General features: G+C 44.2%; 1 protein-coding gene across 1 annotated transcript in view; it reads left to right on the top strand.

Annotated features, from left to right (window-relative positions):
- Positions 1-3,387: 3,387 nt before the first annotated feature.
- Ubc10 (ubiquitin conjugating enzyme 10) overlaps positions 3,388-18,303 on the top strand; it is a 40,211-nt gene continuing 25,295 nt past the window's right edge. Inside the window, exons 1-2 of the mRNA XM_050193741.3 lie at positions 3,388-3,490; positions 12,342-12,437. Of these exons, the coding sequence (XP_050049698.1) occupies positions 3,464-3,490; positions 12,342-12,437 (123 nt within the window). The 5' untranslated portion in view covers positions 3,388-3,463. The remainder of the gene's footprint in view (positions 3,491-12,341; positions 12,438-18,303) is intronic.

Genomic DNA, 18,303 nt, shown 5'->3' with positions numbered 1-18,303 from the left:
CCAGCTATTTCAGCCCGCTGCACGTGTTCCAATCCAACCAGACGGGGCGCACTTCAGAGAACTGCGGATAACCGGCAGCCACGTGGCGCGGGGTCAGCTCAGGAATGTGGTACCCGGCCGCGCCACCCGGGACGTGCAGAGTTCTACGAAGCCCCTCTGACGTCGGCTCCGGACCTTTACACCTGTGTGTGTGTGCAACACGAGTATGTGAGCCCGCCTCCTCCAAAAGGGCGGGTCATCTTCCATGACGTCGAACGGTGACTGGACGAACGTTTCCGTTCGCTTGGAATCAAGGGGGGGGGGGGGGGGGGGGGACAAGTGCTTATAAGCAGCGTTTGCCGGCTGCTAGGGGGTGCTCGTCGTTGTGCTCGTCGTAGTGAGCTGAGTGCTCGTTGTCATGCTCGAAATGTACTAGTGAGCTGTGTGCTCGTAAGCTGTTTGCTCTATGCGTCGTCTTGCGGGCTCCATTTGGGAGTCACGCTAGACAGTCTATGTATGTCTTGTCTAATATGTAAATAATGTAAATAAATCCTGTTCACCGAGTTCCTCTCTACGACCTTCAACTCCTTCAAATGGTGGCAGCGGCGAGATCGTCCGACGACTCCTACATCTGTTTGACAGCGGTGGGATCGTCCGACGACTCTAATAGTATATAAAGTTCTCATAAACTTTTGATGTGAAAGGTGCATTGACATTTCCAAAGTTGTGCTTTAGATTTTCAATTTCGGAACTTTGTAGGTTTAATGCTGTTATAAACATTTGACGCCAAATGTGCATTGACTTTTCTAAAGTCGTAAATCGGAACATACAACGAGAGAAGCCAAATTAACACACTAAGACAAGTTCGCAAAGCACGCGGTCCGATGAAACGAAGCGTTGTGGTGGTTCATTTGTACCGTCATGTCACAGAAAATAAATGTCAACATTTTTTTCACCTACGCCAAAGCGTCCATGTCAAGACATAAAGCCAGCAAAGGTAACTATGTTCTTATTTATTTTTTCTACTTTCACTTTTATTTCACTCGGGAAATTGTGGAAGCTGATTTCATCAGAAAGCTTAGTAGTATGTGCGTTAGTGCCTCCTCTATCGCGGTGACCCCTAGTGAAGTCACGTATCTAAACAGATAGAAATCGTAATGTTCATTTTTTTCTAGTGACCATGCTCTTAGTGTAGTGACTTGCTGTTAGAACACCCCTTGTGACTGCCTTTCATTTTTCTGCGCATGCCCCCTCTTGTATATATGCACACGATGTGGCAACGCAATAAAATATTGCTGGAAGTCAGCGCTGTGTATGTAGTCTCTCGCAGTCCTTGTCCTTCGCGCTATACGTTATTCTTGATCTAAAATAAACCATTCGTACCACAATTTGTGTGAAGTGTCTCATATTAAGAGAGCTACGGACGGTTACAAGTTACTCATTCGCCGAGTGATTGGGGCTAAGCTACGCCTTTACTGGCTCTGCATCATGATGGCAGGTCATGTCGTCTACTTCCGGTTGTCCAGGAGCGAGCGCGCGAAGACCGTCCGCCAGCTGCTTGGCATTCGACTCCAATCGAGAGCTATCGAAGCAGCGTGCGTTGCGAGTATTCTGTCGCAGCGCCGAATGTGTCTGATATTCCGGTAACCACAGGCGAGCTGGGCGTTTCGACGGATGGGTGGAGGCATAAACTCAAAGCTAATGAAACTTTAGCGTAAACGTACGTGAGCGGCCTGATCGGTCTGCACGGTCCAGCCACCTGGTGGCGCAGAGTTTGAGTAGCCAAGCAAAGAACTAACATTGCTCTAACCAAGTGTAAAACATTTTAAACATTTACAAAAACAATGAGTTAATAATTACGCTCCTGCGAAAAATTTACACCAGCAGCAAAGAAGAATACACTTCGTTACTGCTACTGTGTTTGGTTGAGCTCGGTGCCACCAGGTGGCTGCACCATGCAGGCTATTTATTCAATGGACTAAGGCAAGGGTGCCCTTTATCCCCACTGCTGTTAGCTCGGGTGCTCCTATCTAAATACACGTAAAAGGATAATTTGACGAGGTTTGTTGCATTTAAAAGAAAAGCTTAAAATCTAGTGACCGTTGGTTTCGAATTTTCAATTTACGTCGTAAATGTTTCCTTAAAAATTGGCAAAAATCTCAAATTTTCAAAAACGAAACCATCAAGTGTACAGCTATGTAACTAAGCAACGAAAAATGATAATGCAATTCTGTGAATTTCAACTCATACAACACCTAAAGCGGACAAAATTAATACGTTACACATGACTCTAGAAAAAAAATTTGCAATATGGAAACACAACTTTTGTAGAACCTTCGTAAACCGCGTAACAAATTCACGTAAGATATAAATTGACGTATGGAATTTGTCCGCTTTGAATGATCTAATGGACGCCGTTTAAAGAACCGCGATATCTGTTCTTGATGCAGAGCTATGAATTTGTAAACTTCGTGCTTCTATATTGTTCGAACCTTCGCATTTTTGAAAATTCGTTTAACAAAATTCAGGCCCTAAATAGAAATTCTGCTTACTACAGTCACTAGAATTTAACTTTCTCTCTCAAATGCAACAAATTTCATCAAGATCGGTCCAGAGGTTATCTCAGAAAAACGTTTTTGCGTTTTACATGTACTTGAATAGGCCGCGTCGGAGTTGGCCCCGAGCTAAAGCTTGCTCAGGAAGCTTTAGCTCGGGGCCAACTCCGACGCGGCCTATTCAACGTGACCCTTCGACGGCCACGCTAAATAGCCTGAATTGCCTGGTTTTTAAGAAAAAAGTGCAAATTTGCCTGCACTTATTGGGATTCGACCGGCTGCAGTAACGGCTCAAGCATAAACTTTTGTCGCCGCCTGCCGGCAGCTGCAGAAATCAGCGTTTTAGGAAAAGCTGCCGCTTGTTGCCCTCTCCTGGAACCTTTAGGTTTCATACAGTAATTATTGTATGAAACTATGCCTGGAACACACGACTGCCCTCCTTGAAACGCTGCTTTCTGCAGCTGCCGGCAGGCAGCTAAGGCGGCGACACAAGTTTATGCTGGCGCTGCTGTGGCAGCAGCTTGCATCCCCATAAGTGCAGGCAAATTTTCACTTTTTTCTTAAAAACCAGGCAATTAACATTGCCAAATGTTACACTATACGACGTAGACTCTAAAATTATATATTTCTGCAAAATTTGAACAGTGCAGCGGTGAAAAACTTTATTCAAACGCAAAACCTCTATTCGAACATACGCAGCGAAACACGCAGACCCTGTACATTTCGAGTCAGAGTGGTGCTTAGTTAATTTTCACTCATATCTTAAGATTTTTATCGAAATGTATTCAGTGTGATGTCTAGCCTTTGGTTGTTCACTACACAGTTTGCCAAAAAGGTGGCTCTGACGCATGGCGTCTTATCTGGTTATTTCATAATGTGTGTTTCCTACGCGCACCACAAGGAGTCGCCGGCTTCTGGATCATTCGAAAATGGCAGCGACGAGGCGGCTGGTAAAAGTGAGTCATTTTCTTCCATCTAACTGCATTTAACGGTTTGGGAACGTTACGACAGCGCGATTTCTAGTGACATTGTGTGTAATGATCTTATGTTCTTATTGGTTGCGTTTCCCTTCACCTTCGCAGAGAATTTCTCTCTGCGTTTCCTCTTCGCGGCGCTTCATAAAGTAGGCCTAGACTTCGCTATCAAATCGGTGGGCCGCACCGCCTCTTGAATCGGACGTATCTCAGATTAACACTTAGCGCCCTACCTGTCACGGGATTTTGGTTGTAATATGGGCTATATTACCGTGCGTTTATGTGCCCTTTATATTTTAAAGCTTTGTGCTGCAGCGCTTGCTTTGTCATTGAGTGAAATCTCGTGGAAAAGGTTCGGGTAGGTGCAGCGGACGAAGGATTCGCCGGTTGCTTTTTTTATTTTATTTTATTTAGATTACATTCTCTACTCATTAAAAAGAAAAAAAAATTTGCACCACAGGCGCACCGTTTGTGTCTTAATGAGCTTGAAACTCTGAGCATTGCCGATAGACGACGCATTTTAGGTTTTGGTGTTCCCACATTAGCGAACTACAGCGCCTAACCTGACATCGCTATAAATAAGTGTAATCATCACAACCACATCATTTTATCGTTTCTCATAACTGACTTCAATAATTTTCTTCTCTTGATCACAACCTGTTCTACCGTGTGCAAACTCACTAGTTGGTAAACAAGTTCGTACCTCGTCAAGGTGCGCGTCGTTTATCCGCTTCGCTTATGAAAAAGGCCGTGTTCCTTCGAGATGCGCAGAATTTCTCATTGAAGTCTTTGCGTCCCGCCGTTTCACCATGCGTTGCGATCCGGCCGGTGAGCGCCGGCGCCTGACGCTTTCGGGGCGTTGAGCCTGCGCTAAATATAAACGCCGCCCGCCGTGTCTCAAAGCGGAGTTATTGCGCCGGGCATGGCTGGCTTGCTCGTTTCTGAAGTCGATTATGAGCACCTCTGTTTGTTGAGGGGTTTGTTCCTCTTCTTGGCTGTTAGCGCGCATGCCACCGTACAAAGCAACGTTCTTTCTTTTAGCATTCGTATGCATGCTTATTCGTACACTACCTTTGGCTGCAAAAAAATGCGAAATGGCTTACTATCCATACGAATGAAGCTGATCCAACGCTTCTTTCTTTGGCCAATTGATTGGAACGCTCTGCCTAACGCTTCTGTAGAGTGTACTACCGTTGATGCTTCTGAACAGTGTCTGTTGACACTCTCTCCTGCTTGGGCAGCACTTTGTGTCTGCATTATTTGTAAGTAAAAAATAAACGCGCATCACTGGAATTGAAGCAGTAGTATGCATGTGATGTTTTCATGTTAATAGTAGTTAAGCTGCGTTAGCGTGTCACAAAGCACTGTGGAGAAGTACCCTACCAGTTTAAGTAAAAATATGTAATAACTATGAAGTGGCCAATCAGAAGCCAACCTCATGAAAGTGTTTGACAAACCTCTCAACCTTTGTGAAGACATTGAGACCAAGGCAGGGATAACGTAATGATTTTATTCCAATATCATGCTTTTCCATGCTTTGTCAGTTAGTTGCCCAAGCAGCCAGCTGGCTGTGAATGGCGGATAAGGAAGAAATTGTACAGTAAATCTGCCAAAGTGTTGTTAGTCCAGTGCACTCTCAAAAGGGAACACGCGAGTGCATGACTTGCACTTTGTGCATCCTCCACTAAGCACAGATGTGTCAGTGCACTACACATTTGCTTCAAGGCGAACCAGTGCCACTTAGCACAAATCATCTGTTGCAGAAGCTCTTCTTAAACTTTTACATGCAAAAAACAAGTCTCACTTGTTCAGGTGTTTGAAGAAGAATGAAAGTCTGTGTCTTAAAGAAAGATAGTTGAATGCAAAGCTTTCCCCCTATGTAAACTGAGTCAAAGTCCAAAGCCAATGACCATGCAACGAACCGAAGAAATGCTGAGCGACCCGATATTATGCATATGTGATTTGCTTACTTGTTTAGGATTGTATATATTGCTAATGACCACGCAACGAACCCAAGAAATGCTGAGTGACCCGATGCTATTCATGTGATTTGATTGCTTGTTTAGGATTGCATTTTCCAGATCCTAAGATGAGCCCGTGTTCACGTGCACTTGTTGTCTCCGATAAGCAGGGAAGCTCAGTTAATCGCGACAGGGATAGTGTCATGCCTAGCAGATGCAACTTGTGCTTGTAGTGAACTTTGCGCGCATGCGCTGCTCTTGTGAAGTTTGTGAAGCTTCGCGCCGTTATCAGGCACTGGCCAGCCGGCCAGTCGACACTGGCACCGTACTGCAAATGTAAACTGTAGTGTTCTGTGCAGATGTGTAAGTTGGCTTTCCTGCAGTGCGTTTTCAGCACTCATGGATGAATCAGTGAGACGTAAAAAGCTTCACTTTATATGCCAGTGCAGAGTCTCACTCGTTCAGGGAATTCCTTTCGCCCACTGAGTGCGACGAATGAGTGGCAGTTGCTCCATCATTTGGTGTGACTGGCACCATATTCCCAAAAACTAAGTTATATTGAGGGCGCACTTGACAGGAACAAAGCAGTTGTCCGGCTCCCCTGGGTTTAAAGAATCGGTGTTGAGAAGGGCAGCTGCAGTGATAACAAATGCCACTTCAATGCCAGAAACTGTTTTGACGTACATTCACCTGAAGTACGCACATAATATGAAAATCTCTAGCAAGTCATGTTCAGAACTTAGTACTATCACAAGGAAGATTTAAAGCCTGTGATGTGACCTCTCTCATGCGGGCGGTGCTCAGCAAAAAGAAAGAGTTTGCTGCCAGCACCTTTGCGATTTTCTTTCCAGGCTGTGCCAGCAATAATATGTTGCACAGTGAATAGCAAGAACATGCTTGACTTCTGTTCCAATATCACACTTTATATTAATTTATAGACCCTTGCAACGTTTAACACCCGTACCCTCTCGAGCGAGGCTAGCTTAGCAGGACTCTGAGGAACTATCAGACATTGTTTAGAATATCATCGGCCTTAGTGAGATTAGAAGTACAGATGAGGCTTATACATTGCTTAATAATGGACATGACCTCTGCTATAGAGGTCTCCTACACAAGAAGCAATACGAGGTAGGATTCTTGATCCATAAGAATATATCGGGCAATGTTGACGAATTCTACAGCATTAATGAGAGGGTAGCTGTAGTCGTAATCAAACTTAATAAGAGGTATAGAATAAAGGTAGGACAAGCCTATGCTCCAACATCCAGTCACGATGATGAGGAAATAGATCAGGGGTGCTATAACATAAAACTATTCCAAACTTTTCTATTCCAATTCTGCAATCAGCCCGCTGCGATTGGTAAAAACTGTTTTGGTGCCACCCCCACTGCACCTGTCAGTCACGCGACGTCACGTCACGCAAACCGCGATAACTCCCCATCGGATATGACGTGTACACTCTGATTATGCGTGATTTGACCGAACAAATGAAAAATAGTCATTTCTGATTCGACGCCTTTTATTCGACGCCTTTTCGCCATTAGCCCTCGGCTATTGGTCAAAAGTTTTCGGGCTGCACCCACTTCACCTGCCTGTCACAACATGTCACAAAACTGCAAAAACTCATTGCTTTAAAGTGACATGTACGTGTTAAAGGCGCATTTATATGCCGAACAAAAGTGAATTTTCTTCTGGATAACCACAGGCTGCCCCTTTCCGAAAGGAATAAAAGATGGCTGCTGCCGATTGCTGAGGCACTGACTACATTTACCTGCCATAGAGCATAGGTTTGTTTGCCTATAATAAAACTTTTTACGTGGCTGTGTAACATTTTCTAGCAATTTCAGCATGTTTATGACCTCATTCTGACAACTCTTCTTTGCTGAGGATCCTTTCCAGCAACATTCTTAAAGGGACACTAAAGGTTACCAGAAACTCAAGTTAAAGTGGTAGAGCAATGTTCTAGAACGTCTAAGGCGTCAATATAATCGCGAACAGAGCTTTAGTAACCGAGAAATTGAGGTAAATGCATGACACGATTTGAGACCCCCCAGCGACATTCCGGTACTAGCCCGATGACGAAAGCACTCCTCATAATTTGTGTTACTAATACTCAACTACTCGTATTGAAAATATCATTTCATTTGATTATAAGACGGAAAAAAATGCTACTTGTCTACGTCTATTCGATTCTAAGAAAAAATATTTTGAGGTTACCCTTCAGTAATATGGTTGTTCGAAAGGTTTCGTTTTCGCTCGACTGTGCGCGCTCGACTCTGCGCCGCGCACGCTTTGGAATTTCAGTGGTTTCGTTATCGCATCGTGCTGTGAGGGTTCTGCTGGCTCGCGAAAGTTTCATTTGGAACAAGCAGCGAGAATGCCACGTCCATGTGATGTAGTGGGAAGCCCTCGTTGCTTTCCCGCTCCGGAGAGCCGGTGTCGAGGCCGCCGTCGTAGTACGCAACGACGGCGGCAGTGCGAGCCCTCAGCAGAAGGTCGCGCTCGTCGGTGTTCAAATCGCTGAAGTTGAGCCCACCATCGCGAGCCAATCTGTCGGTGTCAGGGTCCATTGCGACGAGCGTCGAAGTTTGCGTCATAGAATGAAGTACCAGCTTATGGGCGTCTTGCGCTGGAGTTTGAGGTATAGTAGCGGCGCCTGGTGGCGGTGCGGGAAACGACATCTGGGTCGTGCCAGCTTGGGTCGTATTGAGCCCTGGCTGTGGCGAAGCACGTTTCTAGGCCGAGTTTTGCGTCGATTCGCACTTTTTTATGCCCTGTTGCAAGTGCGAAAAGGCTCGTCACTTCTCACAGACCACGCCGACCACACTGCGAGCTCGCCGCACCCTATAGTTTAACGAAAACGGACTCTCCGTGTGCCGTGGGACGTAATGTGGGACGTAATTCGTTTCTCCTTCCGCTAGCCACCATACTCCCGCTTTCGCTCTGCTGTCGGCTCTGTCTTGGCTCTGTTTCTGGCCGCGCGTTTGCGTTTTGCGCAGAAAAGCCGTAGCGCCGTCTGCGGACGCCGTTCTACTCACCGATGGCGCAACGTCACTATGAGACCATGATGTCAGTACTCCTCGATCGGAGGGCGGGCGATTTGAACTGCGCTAGAGGTATGCGGACGCTTCAGAACGCATTTTCTCTTAAAATAAGTCTCTCCTTGGCACGAAACAAGCGTTTCGAGGTTTCTGTGATGGTATTTCAACAGTCCACGTTGACTTAATAGTAACCTTTAGTGTCCCTTTAAGCTTCCATTGCAGGCATTGGCACCACCCTCTTCATCCAGTTATCTATATACAGTGCAATGGCTCGGCCCCATCGAACCCCTCTCCACTTGAGGGTGCTGCTTGCCTCTTGTCAGCCACTTAGATAAGACAAGCCGCTCAGTGCAGGCAATGTTATTCATTTTCCAAGCGAACAAAAGTGGCCTCCTATGAACGAGGTGAGCGTTTGATTGGTCTGTTCAGACAACCCTGCATGTCACCGCCCGATGCTTGCGTTGGTGGTTACGCAAATTTGACATCAGGAGATTGCAATAAAAACATATCGGAATAGTTTTACGTTTAGGGCCCCAGTTTTACGAAGATGTTGAATTAGCGATGAGGAAAGTGCAAACTCGGTATGCTGTAGTAATGGGCGACTTCAGTGCAAAGGGGGGGGAAAAGCATGCTAGTGAACAAGCAATTGTCAAGGACGGCATCGATTCTAGGAATGCTAGAGGATAGATGCTGGTAGAATTCCCAGAAAGGAATAAGCTTTGAATAATGAACACCCTTTTCAGGAAGCGTAGCAACAGAAAGTGGACCTGGAAAAGCCCGAATGGTGAAACAAGAAATGAAATTGACTTCATACTTTCCACTGATCCCAGCATAGTGCAGGATGTAGAAGTGATAGGTAGGGTAAAGTGCAGGGATCATAGATTAGTGAGGGCTAGGATTTACCTCAATTTGAAGAGAGGAAGAGCAAAATTGGTCAAGAAGAAACAGGTCAACCTAGAGGCAGTAAGGGTAAAACCAGACAAATTCAGGCTGGTACTTGCAAACAAATATGCAGCCTTAGAACAGAGAGATGATGATGACATAGAGCTAATGAATGAATTCGTAACTAGGCTGACGTCAGAGGCAGCAATAGAAGTGGGAGGCAAGGCACCAAGGCGACCAGTAGGCAAGCTCTCCCAAGTAACAAATGACCTAATAAAGAAATGACAAAGAATGAAAGTGTCCAACTCAACAGATAAGATAGGATTCGCGGAACTGTCAAAACTGATCAACAAGGCAAAAATAAGTGATATTCGAAACTATAAAGTGAGAAAGACAGATGAAGCCATAAAAAATGAGCACAGCCTGAAATCAGTGAGAAAGAAACTTGGCAAAGGACAAGCCAAGATGTATGCACAGAAAGATAAGCAGGGGAATATCATCAGCAATCTCGAAGATATAGTAAAGGAAGCGGAAAATCCTATACTGACCTGTACAATACCCAGAGGAGTCAGGATACCTCCATTAGAAACAGTAATCAACAGGATACAGAAACTCCTCCTATATCTAGCGATGAGGTCATAAGGGCCTTGCAAGACATGAAACAAGGAAGAGCGGCAGGAGAAGATGGAATAACAGTCAATTTAATTAAAGATGGAGGAGACATAATGCTTGGAAAACTGGCAGCTCTTCATATGGAGTGTCTATCGACTGCAAGGGTCCCAGAAAACTGGAAGAATGCAAACGTTATACTAATCCACAAAAAGGGAGACGTTAAAGAATGGAAAAATTATAGGCCCATTAGCTTTGTCTCAGTATTATATAAAATATTTACCCAAATAATCTCCAATAGTATAAGGGCAACACTGGACTTTAGTCAACCAAGGGAACAGGCTGGCTTCAGGAAAGGATACTGTACAATGGATCACATCCATGTCATTAATTAGGTTATCGAGAAATCCGCAGAGTACAATAAGCCTCTCTATATGGCTTTCATAGATAACGAAAAGGTAGAGATGCCAGATAGAAAAGGTAGATTCAGTAGAGATACCAGCAGTCATCGAGGCATTACGTAATCAAGGAGTACAGAATGCTTATGTGAATACCTTGGAAAATATCTACAGAGGTTCTGCAGCTACCTTAATTCTACACAAGAAAAGCAAGAAGATACCTATAAAGAAAGGGGTTAGACAGGGAAACAATCTCTCCAATGCTATTGACTGTGTGCTTTGAAGAAGTGTTCAAGGTGTTAAACTGAGAAGGCTTAGGAGTAAGGATCGACGGCGAAAGATCGGCGAGATCACTAGATCGCTTTGCAAAAAACATACTCACCAAAGAGCATTTCCAACACGAGGAGATCCCAAGACTTTGCTTTCGTTCGCGTCGAAAGCACTGCTCGCACCAGCATCGTTTGCTTCTTCGAGAGGTTGGCTCTTCGCAATCGGCTCGTACATGTAGGGAGTAATGGCGAACTCCTCAGAAAAACGCAGTCTCTCTAAATTTTCTATTACCGTCTCAGAAAAACAGCACCAAACTACCTGGCACCGCACTTCATGTGTAGCGGCAGCGGTCGGTTACTAGGGTTGACGTCACGAGGCGGCCGACCAATCACAGGCGGAAACGAGACGCCCGAGCTGGGCGTGTCCGCTGCTGCACTTTTCGTCGAAATAAAATATATTTGCGCTTTCTTTCGCTCAATTTCGATACGATATTCGAATTCGGAGGGTTGAAAACCATTATGTACAGATGTTCACTCATTTTTTCTGGAAAACCTTTCAGCTTCCCTTTAAGCTGTCAATCTTGCTTTATTTTCCACTTTAATTCTCCTCGGGATGAATTTTACAATGTCCTTGCATTTTTCAACTGTGTGCCGTGCGGGATGAACAACAATTGTACAAGCCTTTATTCACAATGTTGGCTGTATTGAGTTCAGGTAAAGCGACATTGAAAGTAGCTGCCTCGTCCGATTCTACAAATGCGAACTCTGACACGCTCTTTTTATGGTTAGAGCCACCTATTGCCCCACCTGCCCCCCTTTACTGGGTGATACATACAAGTTTTGATGGGGCATACTGCAGCAAGGCTGTGTCGAATAATGACTTTGTCAAAATCTCGGCCAACATTTCAGGGCAGTTATTTTTTTTCTCCGCAATAGATTGCACAGCATCCTTCTGTAAATATGGCCTCATACCTGTGGTTACACTTTAATTTCTCGATTTACTGTAAAACTACAATTTCATGGCCCAAATGTTGATTTGAAAAAGAAAAACATTCTGCAAGCATGTTGCTGTAAACGTTGTGGCATTATTGTGTGACCTTGCATATCACATCCCTCGCTTGCAATTCTTACATGGTCAAACACATTCAAACTGGGAAAAGGAAGGGGCCATGAAGTACCTATCAGGATGGTTGGTGTGTATATCTTGCACTGCAAAAAGTATGTTTTATTTATTTACTGTCACTTGGAGTTTGCACATAAAACAAGTAGCTAGTGTTGCAGCACCTTTGATCACTTTTAAAAGCATCACTTTCACTACATTCTGATTGGATTGGTGGCAATAAAGCTGTGAAGAGGAGCAACTCTAATGTGTGTTAGACTCACTCATTACATTTATTTTACATTTTCACTGGGGGGGCTACAAAACTGTTGTGAAGTCACTGAATGCCACAAGGCAACAGTGGTGGGCTATGAATTATATCATGCGAGAATATGTATTGTCGTTAATGGCGATCGGTTGGGAACAAATAACCTTGTGCTGATAAGCTGTGCTTTCTCAGTGCTCTCTGTTTGTTCTTTGTTCATACTGGTTCCTTGCTTACTGCAGGATATTTGTTCTTGCACACTGTAAATAATTCCATTGGCACTTACATTCATGCGTTGTTTGTTTTCAGGAACTTGCAGACATCCGGAACTCGGGAACAAAATGCTTTCGGGACATCCAAGTGGATGAAAAAAACATGCTCACATGGCAGGGATTGATTGTGCCTGTGAGTATCGTGCAGGTGTTATGATAGCCTTTTATTCATTTGTTTTCTATTTCAGAGTTGTAAACAGTGCAACAGGGACCTGTGCACTGCAGATCAAAGGGTGGAATTGGCATTCATTAAGTTGTTGCTGCTGTTCATATTTTACAGCAATATCGCAAAATGATTTCTGTAGGCTCAGGTTGTAATGGAAGCCAGGAGCAGGCTGAAAAGGCTGTTCATGGTCATAGCTTGACATCTTCCACAATTTCTGCATGTCACCTTAACGATTATATGAAGGAAAGGTTAGCTACCCGTATTGGTTGTTTGGCAACTATAGCATTGGGCTTCTATGTACGAGGTCGTGTGATCAAATCTCAGCTTTGGCGGTTCCATCTCAGTGGGTTGAAATGCAAAAATTCCCATGTAATGTGCATTAGGTGCTCGTTAAATAAGCTCAGGTAGTCAAAATTTATCTGGAGTCCCTCACTGTGGCTGGCCTGATCGGATCGGGATTCTGGCACACGAAACACCAGAATTTAATTAAAAGTTAGCTAAATAAACTTAACTTGTACACAGTGAATAAAAATACTCATTACTAGCATGAACAATGCGCGTTAACATACAGTGAGTGCTGTTCGCATAAAGCCCTCCTTTTGTCGTGTGTGTCTGTGCATTTTTTAAATTCTTACTGGCATTTACCTGGGGCACCCAGTACGCACTGTGCACAATGTGAAACATGTAAGCTGAGAAAAATGTGTTGGTTCATTTTACTTTTTCTTGTGGGCTGCATTGCTTAAGCAAGCACTAGCCACATTTGTCCTCAACCAGTCATGTACTTCTGATCTCTCGCAGCATACCAGCATAAAGTACACATTAATGCAATCAATAAGTCGAAATCAAAACAAACAGGCTTGTGTGTATGTGTGTGTGGGAGGGGGCATGTGTGTGCATACGTATACCGTTTCTGATACATCATGTTGATTGCTTTTGTATGAAAGCTTGTGTGTAAATATCACACCTAGCCCATAATGGCTAAGTAGGCACGTGATGCGAATAGGGCTTCAAAAAATGCAGAATGCTTTCAAGTCGGGCAGTGTGTGAAAGCTTAGGGCACCATGCTCGGCATAGTTCACTTTGCTAAAGAGCTTGTCAGCCTAGAGAAAAATTGTGGGATTTAACATTCCAAAAGTGGACAGGGGACTACGAGGGATTCCGTAGTGGAGGACCTTGGATTTGACTATGTGGTGTTCTTTAACGTACACTCAAAGCATGGCACCATGCACTTTTCTTATCCCACCGCATGGGAATGCGGTCACAGTAGTTAGGAATCGAATCCCTGACCACATACTCAACAGCCCGATTACATAACCACTGAGCCGCTGTGGTGGGTACATAACTAGCCTCTGAATCGCATCGATCAAATTATAGACTATCGTGATTGCTACAGCAGTCTTCTGCCTGCAAGATTGCCTCTATTTGTCTGATGTTCAAATGAAAAATGATTGGAAGGCATGAGCACCTATGAGAACTCTTGAACATTGTTGGATGAGAACCAATTTAACTAATGCTATAGATGGCAGACTATATACCTTGTAAAAAGAAAGAGGCAAAAGGCCATCCTTCGAGCGTCTTCTGTTGTTTACTTCAACGTCCTTTCCTTTGCCCTCCCTTTGCATGGTACTTCCTCTTCACTACATGCATATCCTTCGCATCATTGCACACCTTATTTCTTTTACCGTATTTACTCGCATAATGATCGCACTTTTTTGTCAGAAAAAATTGACGCAAATTCAGGGGTGCGATCATTACGCGGGTTAAATTTCCCGCAAAAGAAAATTTTTTTTCGTCCCCCGTTTGCTGCGGAATGCGGGTGCGGGACACCAAAACAAAAATGGCGGCCATCTGAGCAAGCCGAAAGTGCCGAACGCGATTTTTTTTTTTCTTCTTCTCTTGAGTACATTGCATGCATTGAAACAGTTTTTTCCGTATCAGTAATGAATAATATTGTTAATATCGGTAAGTTTGCGGCAATAACGTAGCCATGTCCACTTTGAGGGGGCAGAAACAGATGGGCGCGCTTAGCTGCCAGTGACATAGAAACACATGGCGGGAATGCTGCGGAAACTGCGGCATCTGTCTTCACTACTATCCTAATACTGCACGTTTGCGCTAAGGGTGGGTGAATATTTTAGCTGTGTTACAAGCGTTGGCGTATGAATAAGGTACACTTTTAACGTATTAGTGTAAACGTGGCTACTATCGTTGCCGCTTGCGATTTGTTGCTTGCCCACGAGTGCAGATGAGAAGAATCGAAAGGCGCCTTTTTTGTTATTGACCACAACCATTATAAAGCCTACACATAATAAAGGAAAGTTTGGTTGCACCTCTTTTTGTCATGGAAGTGCGGAAAGTGATGAAAGTAATGAAATGAGGCATCTACTTAAGGGTGTTTGGTGCGTGCAGACCACCTGGTTCGTCTTGAATAGTCGTTCACGTAGCATTCAACAGATGGTAAGCGCAATCATTATTAGCTAGACTTGGCACACGACATATCGCTGCGTCAAGTTCGGGGTGCGATCATTACGCGGGAAATTAAAAAAATCAAATTTTGACGACAAAATTCAGGGGTGCGATCATTACGCGAGTGCGATCATTATGCGAGTAAATACGGTAATTTTCTTTAGCTGGAATTTTGACTGTAATGGGAAAAAAGACGCCTAGTGTGTAGACTTGTTAGGCAAGACCTTCCCAAATTGCTAGCTGCTACATTTAGAGAAAGCTGACTGATAGCCCTTAAAAGGGGGGTAGTCCTTCCATTTGTCATTATGTGGTGTAGGAAAATATTGCCGACATCAGGGTAATCTCCTGTTCCTGGGCGACAAATGTAACGGTCCTGCTCTAGGCACAGTCAAAACTGTCTTGCAGGTCAGCCATGGTTCAATTGCAGCCCTGACGGCTGCATTTCAATGGGGATGAAATGCGCATCAAATGCGAAAACGCTTGTCTGAGATTTAGGTGCATGTTAAAGAACCCCAAGTGGTCAAATTTAACCCAGAATCCCCCACTCGTAATCCTTGTAATCAGAAGCCTCACAATTAGATGATCTGTCGTGGTGGCTTAGCAGCCATGGTGTTGTGCTGCACGAGACCATGGGATTGAATCCTGGCCACGGTGGCTGCATCTCAGTGGGGGTGAAATGCGAAAATTCCCATGTTCCGTGCATTGGGGCCACGTTTAAGATCCCCTGGTAATCAAAATTAATGCGGAGTCCCCCACTACGGCGTGCCTCATGATCAAATTGTAGTTTTGGTATTGGACTCTGGAATTGGACTTCAAATCTGTATTGCTGCTGAAGTGAGCTATCAGAGCTTGATGTTCCCAGGTGACCCCCTTTTATATACTGACCAAGCGTCGCACTGCTTCGCTTTGATGGTATGACAAGAATAGACATATTCAGCATGACGTGGCCAGTGACCCCAAGTCTGTGTTCATGGTAAACACGTGCTATAACATCTTTCTTGTGTGTGCTGTGAAGTGGCAGTGTATTATAAAAGGTGCATCTGTCTTTCATTGTGGTAAGGTTGTGATGTGCTACTTGTGAGTTAACAAGCAAGTATAATTACTAGTGTTGGACTTAATTATGTTTGTCAAGTCATGTCACATTTTTGGTATGATAGAGTAGTGTTTCACCACAGCAGTACCAACTTAACTGTTGGGTGTTTGTACTCCCCTGTCCCACCACAATAGCTATGTGGCTAGGCATCCTGCTGCTCAATACGAGATTGGTTCGCATTTGGCAGACACTCCCAAAGTCATGAATGGCAAGAAACCCTTGAAAATAATATGTATAATTGCTGGGCTCTATCATCGCTAACCATATGACCAAAGTTTGAAGGTTAAAGGAGTACTGACACACATTTTCAAAGTTGCAGAACCACTACCACAGACTTCTTACGCATAAAATGACACATACCTGTGCTTTTGGGCGCAGAAAATGCCATTAACTTCCTAATGCCTTAAGATTTAATGTCATTTGCATGGTGCCCTCACAAGGAAATCAAATAGCATTCGCCTTATCCCATTCGTGACCAAGCACTTCACAAGCACTTCAAGTTTATATAATGCAAACGACGACACCATTAGAAGAGACGCTGCATCAAGCGGAGTAATGTTAAATGTTAGCATGCAACAAGGGCGATTTCATTGCCATCGTACTTTGTCGGTTGCAACATTGTAAAAGACTGACAAACTAAAGTCAGCGGCACCATAGTGTGCTTATTTCTACATTTCACTAGCCTTGAAGACAGGTTAAAGGGCCCCTCACCAGGTCTGGCCATCTTGAGATGACAAGCGCCAGGCATACAATTAACGCTAACAGATGTGTCTTATTACATCGCTATGCGCCGTGGAAAGAGGTGAAATCTAACCGAACGCCGTTTGCCCTTCTCCTCATGGGCACCGCGCTTTCAGCTGCAGAGTCAATGTGTATCACACAAGTGCGCCTACGTACGTAGCATTGCTGTAATGTCGCTCATAGTGGCACGATTCCTAGAATTACTCAAGGCAACATTTGCTATTTGTGTAATCTGGTGCTTCAGTAGACCAATTAACGTCTAGAGAAATAATAAGACACACAAGCCAAATGTCTGCGTGTTTTTGTTTTACTTTGCACAGCAGCTAGAGAGATGGTACTTCCGTTTCGTCTGCCTGTTACCACATCATGCAGTCGCACACAGAGACCACGAAACTGCGTCATTTTCTACCATGTTGCAGTGCATGATCATGCTGCTCTGTGATTTGCTTGTGTCTGCCTCAGCATTCTTGTAGCACTGACTTATACTGCTATTCAGGTGTTCTCATGCACAGTGTGCAAAATTGTGTACTGAGCGGATTGAGACAAACGCAACAGCTCACACCCGACTCCGTCAGCGGAAATGCACCGCACAGCAGCAAAGCAAGGGGAAAGAAGTGAAAGTGGGACCTGTGATGCGATTTCTTTCCTGCGTTCTCCTGAATGCAGTAAAGAAATTTCGCTTGTGGAGGCTAAACGAGGCAAGTGGAGAGAGTCTCTCTTGGCAGGGGCACTCGCCTCCTGAAATCAAGTGTTTGTGGCACTGAAATATTTTTATCTTGGCTATTAATGGACCATATTGGACAATTCTTGCGGCTGAATGCTCCCTAGAAGGCGCGTAACAACTTCCAGTTTACAACCAAATATTCTATGTGGCCTGGTGAAGGGCCCTTTAAATACGTAAATGCATGTTTATCTTTTTATTATTGCCCTAAAATTGCTTACTTCAGAAGACGCTGTTACGGTATCAACATCATCGGGTCAAATGTCATTAAATTTGGACGTATGGTAGCTCCACCGAAAAAAAATGTAATTCAGGAACTTGAGGCCTTAACTACTGAATGCCATTTTCTTGCCCGTGTGGTACGGGTATTAGTAATTAAGAAGAGTAGGAAACGCTTAAACCTATATCTTAATTTGATGCTAAAGTTGTCCTCAAAAGCCGAGCTTGGCATCATTGATATTGTGACATCATGACACCAAGCAAAATTTTCTGATGTGTAGTAATAATGCTAGCTATGATGAATGCGCTGTTCATGAAGAAAATGAGTGCTGCAGTCACAGAGGTTGCAGAAACGAAGCAGGCCAATGCATCACGACATCATGACTCCCCCCCCTCCCCCCTCCCGAGTACTGAAATTGGAACACATTTCCTGAAAACAAAGCGATGAGCAAACTGTCTGTGAACAAGATGAAAGCAGAAGGCAACGTTTTGACAAGTAGACTTGTCTTTTTGAAGGAAACAAGTATTATGTAGTATATTATTTCGAGTACTCTGATACATAACAGTATCTTTTGTAGTCTTTAGTGAGGTTA

This window comes from Dermacentor andersoni, chromosome 3 (assembly GCF_023375885.2).
Source record: "Dermacentor andersoni chromosome 3, qqDerAnde1_hic_scaffold, whole genome shotgun sequence".
NCBI classification, from domain to species: domain Eukaryota; kingdom Metazoa; phylum Arthropoda; class Arachnida; order Ixodida; family Ixodidae; genus Dermacentor; species Dermacentor andersoni.
The sequence above is the reverse complement of the archived record's forward strand: the minus strand, read 5'-3'. Positions and strand labels throughout refer to the sequence as shown.